This window comes from Paroedura picta, chromosome 15 (assembly GCF_049243985.1).
Source record: "Paroedura picta isolate Pp20150507F chromosome 15, Ppicta_v3.0, whole genome shotgun sequence".
In the NCBI taxonomy this organism is placed as follows: Eukaryota; Metazoa; Chordata; class Lepidosauria; order Squamata; family Gekkonidae; genus Paroedura; species Paroedura picta.
In genome coordinates this window covers 12,304,856-12,319,363 of record NC_135383.1, presented here as the reverse complement: position 1 = coordinate 12,319,363, position 14,508 = coordinate 12,304,856, and the positions used below count along the sequence as shown (strand labels likewise).

The 14,508-nt window shown below is 46.7% G+C and overlaps 1 protein-coding gene across 1 annotated transcript; it reads right to left on the bottom strand.

Annotated features, from left to right (window-relative positions):
- Positions 1 to 3,348: 3,348 nt before the first annotated feature.
- Positions 3,349 to 14,325, bottom strand: MDH2 (malate dehydrogenase 2). Its single transcript, XM_077311485.1, has 9 exons — positions 14,114 to 14,325; positions 11,246 to 11,414; positions 10,883 to 10,966; positions 9,995 to 10,104; positions 9,261 to 9,386; positions 6,830 to 6,907; positions 5,821 to 5,920; positions 4,941 to 5,092; positions 3,349 to 3,672 (listed from the first exon to the last, which is right to left on the bottom strand). Exons 1-9 carry the CDS (start codon positions 14,177 to 14,179, stop codon positions 3,541 to 3,543), a joined length of 1,017 nt encoding a protein of 338 aa, XP_077167600.1. The 5' UTR covers positions 14,180 to 14,325; the 3' UTR covers positions 3,349 to 3,540.
- Between the last annotated feature and the right edge of the window lie 183 nt (positions 14,326 to 14,508).

Here is a 14,508-nt window from a genome sequence, read left to right as displayed (position 1 = left end):
TGGCTTGAATTAATCCTACAGCCTGCATTTTTAAATGTGCTTCACGTAATATGTGCATGCGCACATACCTGCCCCTTTTTCATACAGCAGCTGCAGAACAACAGCTGACAGGCCTCTGATCTTTTTTTAATTGTTCCTTCTGGGAATTGGGCTTGTGATGCTGCCCACGCACATCCCAGTCAAACACAAGGGGGAACTTGAGCCTGGATTGCCGTTCATTTGCAAGCACCTCTCTGGATAGCAGTTATTTGCTGGGGTGGAAGACTGCAAAAGGGGGACGTGAGGATCGCAAGAGCCCAGAGGCACCGACTCATGGAATGGGGGGTCCTGCCTCATTCAGATGTGAGTAGGAATTTCCAGCGGCCTCCAAGGATTCTTGATTCTCAGGAAAAGATCCAGAAGTAAGCTACCCTGGTCTACAGACCTGAGTCCTGAGGTTGATGGCCCTGGAGCTGTGCAGTTGTAGCCCACACATGGCATCCATCTCTTGGGTTAGACTGTAGGGTTGTCATACTGCAGCCTCAAGCCCAAGAGCTGGAACAGGCAGGTTGGTCTAGTGCTGATGAGTAATATCACTTCCAGAGAAAACCGGAAGAGCTGTCATGACATGAGAGGCATTCTAGGAGTTGCAAAACTCTATGATTAAACCATAGTGTTTTTGTCAAATCCTAGAGAACCCCTTCCCCTCATGACATCGCTTGTTTTTTGCCAGAAGTGACATGGCAGGTTGGTGTGATACTGGCACACTAATTTACTACTATTCCCCCCACCCCCAGCAGTCTTCAAGGTGCTGTTAGATGACAGGGCAGACTGCTGGGGGGGGGGGGAATCACCTGCCATAGCAGGAAATGTGGCATGTCTAGGTTAGAGGCCCAAGTCAAAGGAACAGATCTTATTGGGCTTTGAAAACATGTGTCTGTCTCACTAGGACAAAACAGCACGTAATTTGGGTGCATTTCTGGGACACGCCACAAGAAACTGCCATCCAACTCGTCTGTTTAATACAGGGGGCACATTTAAGTTATACCTGACAACCAAAATAAGATTTTACCCTTCTTTGGAAGTGAAAAGAATAACATTTTCCCTTTTAAATTAAAGAGGTCTGTTCAAGTCACCAAGGCGGAGGAAATATTTACCTCAGGAATCAGAAGATGCCGTCTCTCAGTCTATCATTTACCACAGCACAGAAACCATCCATATTTATATAATTAAATATAATTAAATTAGATGACTTACTGTATGCTACCATGCTTTAATCAAAGACCTCATTAAGAGGGGCCGTGTGTCACCGACGTGAAAGAGGACCTTCCCAGTCTTTCATTGAGAACACTCTACACCCAAGCTGGTTTCCCACTTTCTTTCTGCCTCGTTGACAGTACTATTATTTCAGCGCTTTTTTCGACAAAACGGCAAAAGCCAATGGACTGTTTTCTGATTTATCCTTTAGTCCGTCCACTGTTTTGGCTGCAGATGTCGAACTGTGCTTCGGGGGAAATTAGTGTTTATGTGTGGATATGGCAATTGTAAAGCGATTACAATAGCTGAACGTCAGGCTGAAAGGGAAGATAAATATTCCTAGGAATAAATTCCAGTGGCCATGCTTGGGGTGGGGGGGGGATACACTGGTGCCATCTCTTGGCCTTCAGGGGAACTGAAGCACAATCGAAACCTGGCACAATGGGTAACAGAGTTATTTAGAGCCCACTTTTCACTACCCAAAGGAATCCCAAAGCAGTTTACAAACACCTTTCCCTTCCTCGCCTCACAAAAGAAAGTGAGAACAGCTCTGAGAACGGTGACTGGGCCATTTTAGACTAGCAACATTCCTGTGAAGTCAAATGCGATCGATCCAAGGTTGCCCAGAGAGCCTCCAGGGTACAGGGGGGATTCAAAGCAGAGGTTTGGGGATCCTAGGCAAGCACACTATTGTAAAGCTCTGTTCTTTGTTCAGCTCAGCCAAACATCAGTAAGGAGATATGTACGATGCTGCACAGGGCCTTTCATAGACTTTGCCTCTGCAAAATGTACACGCAGAATTGCAATTTAAAAGAAATTAGCATCAGACGAATCATTGCAGACAATATCCAGCCTTCTGTTCCAGCCGCAGGTTTCCCTTCTTGGGTCTTTTGCACACCGCGGCATCCTCCTCTTCCTCCTCATTCAAATTCCTTACAAGATCACCCTTCTCTCTCTTGCTCTAAAATCTCGCTAAGAATGCAAGAGCCATTAATTTGTCCCCACCTTTGAACTGATTTCGGCTGGCTTTGCTAATAGCTTCAGAAAGGCTCTACCTGTTTTCCGTTTAACCTTTCCGTTAACCACCTTGCCCTTTCAAGGAAGAGATCTTTGCAACCGAGGCTAATTCTAATGAGCCATTTTCCCTTCCAGTTCCAGCAGAGGATTCTAACTTACAACTTACCACTCAGGTGTATTCTGTCCCCAACAATGCTGCTTAATGTTTCTTATTTAGGTAAAGGTATGGCCCCCCTGCCAGCACTGGGTCATGTCTGACCCTTGGGGTGATGCCCTCCAGCATTTTCATGGCAGACTCAATACGGGGTGGTTTGCCAGTGCCTTCCCCAGTCATTACCGTTTACCCCCCAGCAACCTGGGTCCTCATTTTACCGACTTCGGAAGGATGGAAGGCTGAGTCAGCCTTGAGCCGGCTGCTGGGATTGAACTCCCAGCCTCATGGGCAGAGCTTTCAGACTGCATGTCTGCTGCCTTACCACTCTGCGCCACAAGAGGCTCTGTTTCTTATTTATGAGAAAGTAAAAATTATGAGCCCCTGGCTTTAACTTTGGTGGGGGGAGAAGGGGCTATGTGTTATTCAGAGGCCTTGTTCAAACAGAAATATAACGTGGGTAAATTTCAGTTATATATAAAACCTTTGCCAATTGCCATATTTTATTTTAAAAGTTAAATATTCCTCATTTTGGGGGACAATTTACTCTAGGCATTAAACTGGTTGATCAAACTCTAGTTTTGGTTGTTGTAAGACTTATATTTGACTGAATCTTTTCTGCCCAACCTGACACTCCAAGCTGAACTGGAGAGTCCTTGTTTTATTGACTGAAGTGGAACGGTCCAGGAAAAAACTCTCCCCATGGGATTCTAAAGTGTACGTGAACAAGCCATGCAGAAGTTTCTGCATGGGCAGCTCTGTGGCAGGGCCCAACCTTTGCTGATTAACCTTTCAACCTGCCTTTTCATTCCCCCCAACTCGGAATTTAGTGGCAAGCCTGCCTCCATTGTGAGTTCCAGATTCAGGGGATGTCTCTATACACACTCGTCTACTTACCAAACAACACGTACAACTACAAACACAGCCCAAAACGGCCCAGTAAATACCCTGAAAAAATAACAGGCTGCTTTATTGATGAACAGAATTTAAACTCACAGATCAGAGGGGCCTTAATACACTTGATACAGAGGGGCCTTTGGAGAAAGCCCAAGGGCCTTTGTCTCCTGGAGCCTTCTAAAGTGACATGATGCACCTTAAATAAATTAAGGGGACTGCAGTACTCTTCTTTGCGGCTTTCACTTCATGCTCTTGGCAAACTCCTCTCCTTTCTTGATGGAGCCTTTGAGCTCTGACATGGCCTCGGCCACCATCTTCTCTTCAAAGGGAGACAGCTTGCCGATACCCAAGTTCTTCTCAATGCCGTTTTTCTGGGAGAGAAGGGGGTGGAGAAGAATGTTAAGCACACTGAAGCTTCAGGTGTCCGGGTAACATGCAGCTACTTGTCTGTAGAGCATCTAGAGGCTTGGACAGAATCCTGCTTTTGTGCATGCCCTGACTTCATGGGCGCACATCAGAATTTCTCAGCAGCCTGAAAGAAGGGGACTATTCTCTGAGAAATGGACATTGTCCATCTGATCCATTTTGATTTATTTTGCCACCCAAGAAAATAAGTTCATATATTTTGTTGATTTTACTGGCTGCTTTGTGTCTTTTGCAATTTATTAATGTGTGTGTCAAAAATCAGATCTCTGAAGAAGACCCTGTGTGGGTCAAAACGTATCAGGTCTAAGGCCTAAGATTATATGGCGCACAAGATATTTTTGGCCTATGGGCTTTGTGTACGGTTTTCACCTTAATCTTGTTTTGCTTTACAAAGCTGTGCACAATGAATCATAGAATCATAGAGTTGGAAGGGGCCATACAGGCCACCTAGTCCAACCCTCTGCTCAACGCAGGATCAGCCCAAAGCATCCTAAAGCAAAATATTCATATTGTTTTATAACCTATTGTCTAAATTGTACAGACATTCAACTTTTCAGGTCCTAGCTAATTCCAGTTTGAATTTTTGTTTTCTGCTATATCTCAGAAGCCAGGCTGGTAACTGCAAAGGATTTCTGCTGTCTAGGAGGGATACACATGGGATTACTTAAGACTCTCAAGACAGATCTCCAAGGTCTACAAGTGGAGGTCTTTCACTTTGCCAGCTACCAGATCCTTTTGACCAGAAATTCAGCATGCGACCTTCTGCATGCCAAGCAGATGCTCCCCTGAACGTTTCAAATCCTGCCTTTTCACACTGCGTGCAAAAACCACAAGTAGGAACACTTGCGACAGCTGGAGGGTGATGCAAAACAGAAGCCATACAATAAACCAGCATCATTTGTGGCAGGTTGCCAAATTTCTGTTTTGGGGGCTGTTTTAATTGGCTAAATGAAACCGTCACAGAATTTTTCCAAAGGACTTCCCAGTACAGTTTTGCCTCGGAAATCCATGAGCTCCTCTAAAATCATCAAAAGTCAACTGGGAAGCAACCGGGAACATTTCGGTGTGTTTCAAAAGCACGTTGCCATTGACTAGGCAAGCTGAATCTACCCCCAGAGACTTCCACACCTACGAGCCTGCATGTCCCACTTATTCCTTTCAAGCCTTCCCCAGTTAGAGAGGCTACAGGCGATGAATCACTCTGCTTACATACCCCTAGTAGCAGCGGCGTGGAGAAGTATGGGCACTCGGTTTCCTCCGATCGGACGAACGAACATTCAATGACACCCTCCTTCCCGTTCATGGCATCCAGGACGGAGAAGACGAACCGGGCGCCGGCGTACGCCATAGACAGAGTGGCAGAGCCTACCGAGGAAAGAGCATATTCAAGGAACGCTGGCTCAGGCTTGTATTCCCCACAGTCCAATTCTGAGGTTGTTTCCCCCGCGAGTTAAATGGGAATGCCTTGGCAGCGGGGGTGGTACCATTGCGGCTTCTCAAGATCCGGGTTGCGACGGATCTTGAGACCCAAAACTAAGTTGCATCACTTGTGCTGCCCTGTCCCTGCAACGCATCACCAGCATATTTTTTACAGGGTTCCAGATACTTCCTAAAAGGCCGCCTGCAGTCCAGAGACAGTGAGGCATGATTAAGGCTCCCTGAAATCAAAAGGTTTTCTCTCTCTCTCTCAGCTAACTGATTTGTCTTCCTGGCTTCCACAGACCACGGGCACAGCTAAGTCGCTCTGGATTGTGCTGCAAGGCTTCTAGATGGGAAGAATTACTGCCTTGCAAAAAGATGCTCATTTTGAAACCAAATGTGGTCAGCAAGGGCGCTGAGAGTGACAAAAGGCAGGAGCTTGAGGCCGGGTGGGGTGCCCATGAACTGGAGCCCACGCAAAGACCACAGATCTAACCCAAACAGTGGCACAGTTTAACTTGGACAATTATTCTAGGGCTGTGGAATTTTTAGTTGGTATTCCTTGGAAGTCCCCATCCACATACTGGCTGGGGCCGACCCTGCTTAAGCTTTGTGGATCTGACAGGATTGGGCTGGTCGCGCTGCCCAATCTGACAATATTCCACAGAACCAACCTGCGCCAGCTTTTGCTTTGACCACTTCTGTCCCTGCCTCCTGAATCCGCCCTGTGAGTGCCGCCAGCTGATCCTGCGGGAAGTCCACCTTGGGGGTACACTGCAAAGAAGAATGGAAATGTTAGCTGCAAAGCCCCTGAATGCCTTCACAGGTACCCAAGAAAGGCATATAGCACCTGGATTTTTGCAAAGTCCAAAGTTCCCTTTCCCTCCCAGCAGGGAAAACTGCTCCCCTCTGAGCCTTCTGCCAGGCAATGGTCTGTCCACTACTGCTCAGAGTGCTGCCACATGACAGCGCAGAAGCCCACCCGACATGGAAGCAATCTCCACCTCCTGATCCTCAGGCCTTCCAGGCAAAATTATTCGTACGTTGGATCACTTCTACACCTAGCCCATAGCACTGCTCCCCCACCCCATCCTTCAGCAATTGAGGGAATGGGAACAGCAGCAGCAGTTGCTGCTCCTTCTACACGTTAACAATGGAAGAGCAAGAGGCTGTGTGTCATGTGATTTGGGAGAGGCCCCTCCTGGGAAAGCAGTCGTGTTCCAACACGGGCAAAACCAAAAAACGTACCCTGCTGAATGACAGAGCAGAGAAGTGGGTGGAAAAAGACAGCTAGGATAGGATTGCAAGGCCATCCCAGTTGTACACGTTTGCTTCCAAGGAATTCAGTGACATTCTTGGTAGAGGCAGGTATTTGGATGGCTTTACTCCACAAACCTGAGACTAGACTACTACCACCTGGCTTTACGTGGGGGCTGCCCTTGAGGGCGAACATACTGAGATCAATAGCTTTTTGGTAATGGGTAACAGAGGCCCCTCCTTCACGTTTCTGATTTGCCAGAAGTTCTTACACATGAAATCCAAACTTGTTTCCCTCCCATCGTTGCTGCAGCTTCACTTTCAAAACCGGCATCCTCTATGCTGATACCTTTGGAACAACACTCTCTGCCTTTCCAAGGCCAGACATATCAATCCCGGAAAACATCGTAAGGATTTGGAACAGACCTGAGATATAAGCGGGATGATGGTCTTGCCTGCATGACCGCCGATCACTGGGACGTTTACACGAGCCGGATCCAAACCCTGCAAAAGAACCATGAAAAGCCTTCAAGTCCACAATAATCTGGCTGGTTTGCTGGACAACAGGAATTTATGTTTCTTTGGCTGCCACAACCAGCAGCAGTCCTCTGGAGCCGTGCGGTCCAGCCCATCTCTCTTAATCTGCGTTAGCTAGAATAGCAGAAACCCAATGGCACTTTACAGACTGCACAGGTTTATTTCAGTGTAAACTGAGTTCTGGCTCACAGAAGCGTGCACTGAGATAAATTCTGTGAGTCTTTAAGGGGCCTCTGGACTTCTGCTTCAGTTTACTGCAACAGACCTGGAATTATTAATGTGCAAGTGTGAAACCCAGTGAATTTCAACTTTAAAAAGAAACCAAACAAATAAGCCAAGTTCCTAGTTCTCATGGGGGCTGGGAAATGCCCAGGTTGGTGGGGAAAATGGGTACAAAGCGACTTTTGTCCTTCCTCCAAGGACATTTCGTGAAGGCCAGAGATGGTGCCATTTCTGGCCACTGCTCATCTCCCTCCTTGCAGCCACATCTGCCATTCCTGGGCCCCTTCTCCCCCTTCCTTTGTCAAGGGGCCTCATGCAACAGGACCTCAGGGGCTAGCAACCAAACTAGTCACTGGCATGGGAACGTATACAACTAATTCCAAGTTAGGGGAAGCAAAGACCGAGCTGTGGAACTCGAGAAGAGCAGACACTAAAAAGGCACGTCAACTGTAAACGGGCAACAGACAAGACTTATTTATCATCACATTTACTTAGATGTCTAACTTCTGGAGATGCAGCTGCAGGCTTTGACCTGAACTGACTCCCAGTGTGGACAAAGAGCACCAAAGTCTTCCCATATGATGGACCATAGCCTAGAGCTAGGAAGAAAACCTGGAGCAGAGAAAGAGAAGAGAGAAAAACCAGCTCTGCATTCAGCAGCCCCCTGCCATGCTCCGGCTTATTTCTACTGTCTACTTCGTATTGTCAGCTATTTTGTGTCTCCCTTAAAGCCGAAGAACATTAATTGCCACCTCCTCCCGCCTTCATGACAAACTAAATGTTCTGGAAAGGAGCTGGAGAGCACCTGAAACCCAACTTGGAACACCAGACTGCATCATGGGATTTCTATTTATTCTCCCAGTGACCTCAAGCCAAGGTGAAGAGAGGACACGATGTGCTGGCCAATTAAGCAGCAGAACAGCTTTGCAGCTGGCCCAATGCCCTGGCTTTTCCTTGGACCCAGACTTGGGAACAGAACAGGAGGCTTTTGGAACTGCTGGACTGCACCCCCTCCCTCCCTTGCCCTTCTGCACAAAGTGAAGTGTTTCAATGGAGGCCGACACTTGCAGCGGCTGGGACGGTTTGAGTCCAGGTCACCTCTGCTATTAAATGCTGCAGCTGGTAATGGCAGGGTACTTCCTACCCACCGTACAGGCTGAGATGCCACCCCAAAAAATCAGCAATGAGCTTGATGCGCTTGGAATTGCCGGTGCTAGAAGAGCATGGGCTGTGTTCAGATGTCCCATTTATCGACTTTAGCAAGCATGATTCCAGCTTTTTTGAGAGCAGGTCTATGTACTGATAGACCAAGGTGTGGTATGAACACCACCTTAATCATCTGATCAAAGGCTCAGGCATTTGCAAGACAGCTTGCGTTGCTTGCAGCAATGCACAGACACATGCAGGTGAAACTCGCAGCCACATTACTGTGCATAGTGAACACAGAACCACAGTTAATAAATAACCAAGAAACAAAAAGCATTTGCAGGAACCGTGCAAGCCAAACAATTAAGAAATGACAAGAATATTTTTCAAAACAACATTGTAAACAACTGGTTTCAGAGTAATTGGCTGAATAAGCCACCGGTTTTAAGCTTGTTTTCAGATGAAAGTCTTCTCCCAAGCATCATTTAGGTGTACAAACCAGACTGGAGCTCACATGGCTGCAAAAGGCTCAAATAGGGCTCCCAAGTGTAACAAGGTGACAAGTAAGGTTGCTAGTGTGTAATTGCTTCTTTGTACCTTCTGGTTGTTGAAAAGTTCAGGCATTTGCCTACAGCAGTGCAGATACATACAGGTGGACTCGTAGCCACATTACTGTGCATAGCTGTCTCCCTTTAAGGCCAGCATGCACTGCACCCTGCAGCCTGGCCTTTTATACCATTTTTTTCCTGCAACTACACTGTTCCTAGCAGGAACACAGACATTAACCAAGCACTTGGATTCATGAAAACCCAAGGGGACAGGTGCACCATCAGAAAAGAGGAACTGGGGAAGCCCATCTTTCCCCCATAATCCTTAAGAACATAAGTGGCAACTGAACTGCTAAGAAAAAAAGCACACAGAACAGCAAAAAAGAAGTCCTAAATATTCTCACCTTCAGCTCAGCCACGAAGGTATTTGCTCGGACAATGTCCAGCGTCGTAACACCAAAAATTCTGTTGGGATTGTACACTCCGTTCTTCTTAAAAATCTCCGAAGTAATTGGGATGGTGGAGTTGACCTTAGAGAGTATAAGCAATAACAAATTTTTATCTGGCTGAAATGCTATACTGAATAAGCTGAGCTCAACTGAGTATAAACAAGCAACAGTCGGACTCATGGAACTGAAGGGACCATATAGGACAACTAGTCCAACCCCATGCTCAATGCAGGATCAGTGCAGAGCATCTGCAGAGCAAGTATTTGTCCAGCTGTGACTTGGCTGCCATCTCCCTAGGCTATCAATTCCATTACTGAGCTACTCCTACTGCACCTTTCCACCCGTAATTTAAACCCACTATTGCAAGTATCATCATCTGCTGCCAACAAGAACAGTTCCCTGCCTGCCTCCTAAGTCAGGGGTAGTCAACCTGTGGTCCTCCAGATGTCCATGGACTACCATTCTCATGAGTCCCTGCCAGCAAATAGTAGTCCATGGACATCTGGAGGACCACAGGTTGACTACCCCTGTCCTAAGTTGACAGCCTTTTGAATACAACCATTTTTCCCTCCCCCAACTTCCTCTTCTCTAGACTGGCTATTCCCCAAGTCCCTCAGCTATTCCTCTTAGTATCATAAAGTGGCTTGCATGCTCCAGCTTCCCGTGGAAGAGAGCTAGGATTTCCTTACCGGATTTGCAATAACACAGATCATGGCTTCGGGGCAGTGCTTGGCACAGGCTGCCGCCAAGTTAGCTACAATAGTGGCATTTGTGTTGAAAAGGTCATCACGGGTCATGCCTGAAAAATCAGATTAGGGAAGCAATTAGCCATTTCCTGCTCTCTGAGCCCACCCAAACGAATGCAAGACTGTAGCTCACTACACCCGCTGTAGGGCACTCTGGAACACTGGCTTGCAAGAAGACACATGGCGCCTGGGGGATTAGACAAGACACAGCAAGGCGCTTTCACACATGTGGAATAGCGTACCATGGTCCACTTTCAATGCACTTTTGTGATCGTTTCTAAGTAGATTTTGCCATTTCACAACAGTAAAATCCAGTGGCAATGTATTGAGAAATTTAGGCTACAGTGAAAAGCCCAATGCACCTTTGGGAGTTAAAACTGCCTTTGAAGGGACAGAGCTTTTGAGGAAAGGGTCATGCAAAAGCAAGATTTAAATTTTTTTTACACCTAAGTAAAATGCCTCTTGCAAACCCAAATCAATAAGGAGGCCATAAACAGATAGATGCCTAGTTTCTGGAATCCTGGCCATACCTCTCGCACAACAGCTGCAGAGGGATGTGTTTCAGTGGACAATGCTTTCCATGTGGTAGGTGTCGGGGTCAATCCCTGGCAAATTCAGTTCAAAATCTCCTGGTTTAAGGGCTGGAAGAGACCCATCTTGACCTTGGAGAGCTGCTACTAGTAGATGGGCCAGTGCTCTGGCTCTGTATGGCAGCTCTGCCACCTGTTTTTTATCAGCAACCTCAAACTGGGACACCAATCTGGGTTACCACATGCATGCCACCCAGTCATTCTATCAAAAACAGGCCTCTTTAAAGGGTTTCTAACATACCTGGTTTTCTGGGAACTCCAGCGGGAATCACAACAACTTCACAGCCCTTCAGAGATTCTGGCAACTGTTCGGGTCCCAGGAAACCTGAAGGGGCAGGACAAAAACCTTTTAAGGCTGTTCTACTGGAGAAATATTCATCTGCTAATGAAAACAGTTAATGCTCTAGGGAAGAAAACAGTCTGTTCCCTCACTGCTTCAAAATACTTCACTAGTCAAACAAGAATGTGGTACTAGCCCTGGCTTAGCAGGAAAAGATGACACTTGTACAATTCTGACAGCTAAAATCCCTCACCAGTCCTTTAGTTCAACGGCATTAAAAACGAAACAATGCAATGTACTAGAAGTAAGCTGGGCAAGTCATACCTTTAACTTCCGCTCTTGTTTCGATGTGACTGAGGTCAGCTGCTACGCCAGGGGTGTGGGCGATGTCGTAGAGATTAAGGTGGCTGACCAAAGGGCTGTTCTTCAGCAACAGAGAAAGGGGCTGGCCAATACCCCCGGAGGCACCAAGCACTGCCACCTTTGCATGGTTCTACATTGCAGGAGGAGAATAATGAACTTAATAAAGACCAAGTGCATTGGGACATTATTTCTGAGGTCAGAGAGAAACACAAGAAATCTTAATCTTACTGTAATCTCTGTAGGGTAGGCCCATAATATCCCCAATGCTGCATAAGGTATCCCCTCATATCTGACCCTTGGGGTGACGTCCTCCAGCATTTTTATGGCAGACTCAATACAGGGTGGTTTGCCATTCCCTTCCGCAGTCATTACCGTTCCTCTCCCCCCCCCCCCGCAAGCTGGGTACTCATTTTACCGACCTCGGAAGGATGGAAGGCTGAGTCAACCTTGAGCCAGCTGCTGGGATCGAACTCCCAGCCTCATGGTCAGAGCTTCAAACAGCATGTCAGCTGCCTTACCACCCTGTGCCACAAGAGGCAATCTCTGTAGGGTAGGCCCATAATATCCCCAATGCTGCATATAGAAGGCTAACAGAGAGAAGCTTGTCTAAGAACACCTAATAAACATGTGGTAAAGGTAAAGGACTGCAATTCAGGAAGGTGGCAGAGCACCTGGTTGGCTTCTCCTGCTAAAGGCTAGCAGGTACAGCTGCAGGGAAACATCATGCTCTGTCACAGGCTCTGGAGAAGAGATACCAGTTACCCTAGAGAGCTGTTTCCAGTCAGAGTAGATAATAGTGAATGAGCTGGGCCAACGGTTGCATCTGGTGTAAGGCAGCTTCACAGATAATAGGAAATATCAACTAGGGCAGCTCATTCTTTTCACTCTCAGCTCCAAGGAGAAACAAGACTGTTGGAGCTTCAGAAACCAGCAAAGTAAGCAGCTAACTCTGTCTATATTTTGGCACCAACCTCTTAGGTGGCACAGAAGACTATATGCTGCTGTGCCGATTGCCGACCTTCAGCCAAGAAGCCTCTGCCCCCTTTCAGATAGCTCCTTTGGTGTGCTGCTGACAGTGCAGTTCTGAAAGAAGAACTGCCAGTACTGAAGCCAAAGTCTGTACTGCTTTTTTATGGATATTACCAGATAATAGGCCAGGGCAAAGAAAGTAGGAAGGACTCTAAGGAAACTCCTTTCTTCCACTGCCTGACTGTATAGTTTGAGACACTTCCTGCTTCCACAGTGCCTTCCAACTAGTATCAGTAAAAGAAGCAATTGTCCTGCTGCTAGCTGTACAACTAGCAAATAGATTAACTTTGCCATAGGACTAAGACTGAGGCCTATTCAAAGTATATTCATGACTCTATTCCTAAGGGTGCCAATTTCTGGGTGTGTGTGAAGATTTTCTGTTATTACAATTGATCTCCAGATGATTGGGGCAAGGTGAGCAGCTAGGCATCCCTTGATCATGCCTGAATCCTGCACAATTGAGAATTCTCTCCACAAGGAACTTTTTGTACCATGCCAAATCATTCCTCCATACCAGGCTTTCTCTACCAGGGTTTTCTCAACCTGGAGTTTGATGGTCATGATGGTTGAGAGTTAATTTTTTATATATATTTTAAAAGTTGTTGAACATTTCTAGGGTGATAAGACCACCACATCGACCCACCCACCCCTCCCAGAATGGCCAATGATGGGCCTGGAGTGGGCCCCAGGTAGACTTGTGCATGGCTTTGCTTCCCAACAATATTCTGCACAATCATACCACTTCTGGGGTTTCTTGAAGCCTGCGGAATGTTTCAGGGGTTTCTCAATGGTAAAAAAGTTGAGAAAGGCTGGTCTATACTGCCTACCCTGATGGCCAGCAGTTACAATAAGAAAGCTTGTATTCCTAGCACCAGGAACATACTTTAACATGTCTTGCACATGCATACATATTGCTTTTCGCAATGTAAATTCTGTGATTAATAAACTGCAAATTCATTTAAAAGCATTAAGGAATTTATTTGGTCATTACGAATCCTTGGATTCTTGGATTCGTAATGGATTTAAGCAGCAATGGATTTAAGCAGCATAACGTCTGCTATGTAGGGGCTGTCAATTTTTTTTTTAATGTTAAAACGGGACTCCATATTTAATACAGTTGAGAATCACTGATTTACAGTTCTAGCAGTTGTTTTTAAAACAAAGGAAATGTATGTTGCTTGCTGGCCCGAGCCCATCTTTGTTATATTTCTTTAAAGAAATATAACAAAGGTGGGCTCAGGCCAGCAAAAGAAATATAAATAAAATTTGAAAAATAAGGGGGAAGAGACACATTTTCAGATTCTGATCATAAGACCTGTCGTCTGCACCCTGCACAGAATGGGTTGCCGACATAATTAGATCAATGCTTGCAGGGAACACTCAGCACCATTAGCTTTCTAGGAGGAAAAACAGTAAAATCAGTTGCTTATAAACGTCTCCCTAGTACCAAGTCAAGAACTTAAGGGTAACTCAAGATCAGCAAGCTTACAAAAAGTTCCTCAAAAGACACTAGGGAGAACAGCTTCTTAAAAGAGCCACTGGGGCACTGCACCCCCCCTACCCCCAAAAATCCAGATTTCCAAATCTGGAGCTGCCAACTATTGCAAGAAGTCGTTAGAAGAAAAACGATCATATTCTCGGGGATTGCACACGCTTATTCATATTTTTTTTTGCGGCTGCCAAGGTATGGCTGACCACGAGGCGCATGCGCAGTAAAACTAAGGGACAGGCCCGGTCACGGCCAGCGGCTGCCTCGTCTCCCACACCAACGCCTCTATCACTTCCCCTCGGCCCCGGTACCTGCGAGGAGGTAGCGAGCCCTCTGCGAAGTGCGGCAGAGGCAGGGCGGGTGAAGCGGGCGAACATGACGGGACCGGGCGGCGTTCTCCCTTCTCTTCCTCCAACGACCTCCAGGCAAAGAGGGCACGGCCAGCCGCAACTGCAACAGGAATAACGCGAAGTCTCGCGAGACCTCCCAGGAACCCGAGACTCCTCCCACTTTAAGCAGCCGTTCGGATTATTCTCGCGATAACTTTACCACGCCACGCGAGCTTTCGGCCCAACTCGCGATTTGCGCATGCTCTCGCTGTTCTTGTCTCGCGAGACTTCCACCACAGGCTGAGACATGTCCTTTAAATCTAACCGGGAATAAAAGTGGGCATGGCGCATATTTTAGTAAACTGAAGGACAGCAAT

What these genes read in the sequence shown, in the direction of transcription:
- MDH2 (XM_077311485.1), bottom strand. Translation starts at nt 14,179, where the DNA reads ATGTTCGCCCGCTTCACCCGCCCTGCCTCTGCCGCACTTCGCAGAGGG. An exon ending in GGCTCGCTACCTCCTCGCAG is followed by an intron (nt 11,415 to 14,113) that starts GTACCGGGGCCG and finishes CCTGCAATGTAG; the next exon opens with AACCATGCAAAGGTGGCAGT. An exon ending in TGGAGTTCCCAGAAAACCAG is followed by an intron (nt 10,105 to 10,882) that starts GTATGTTAGAAA and finishes CTGATTTTTCAG; the next exon opens with GCATGACCCGTGATGACCTT.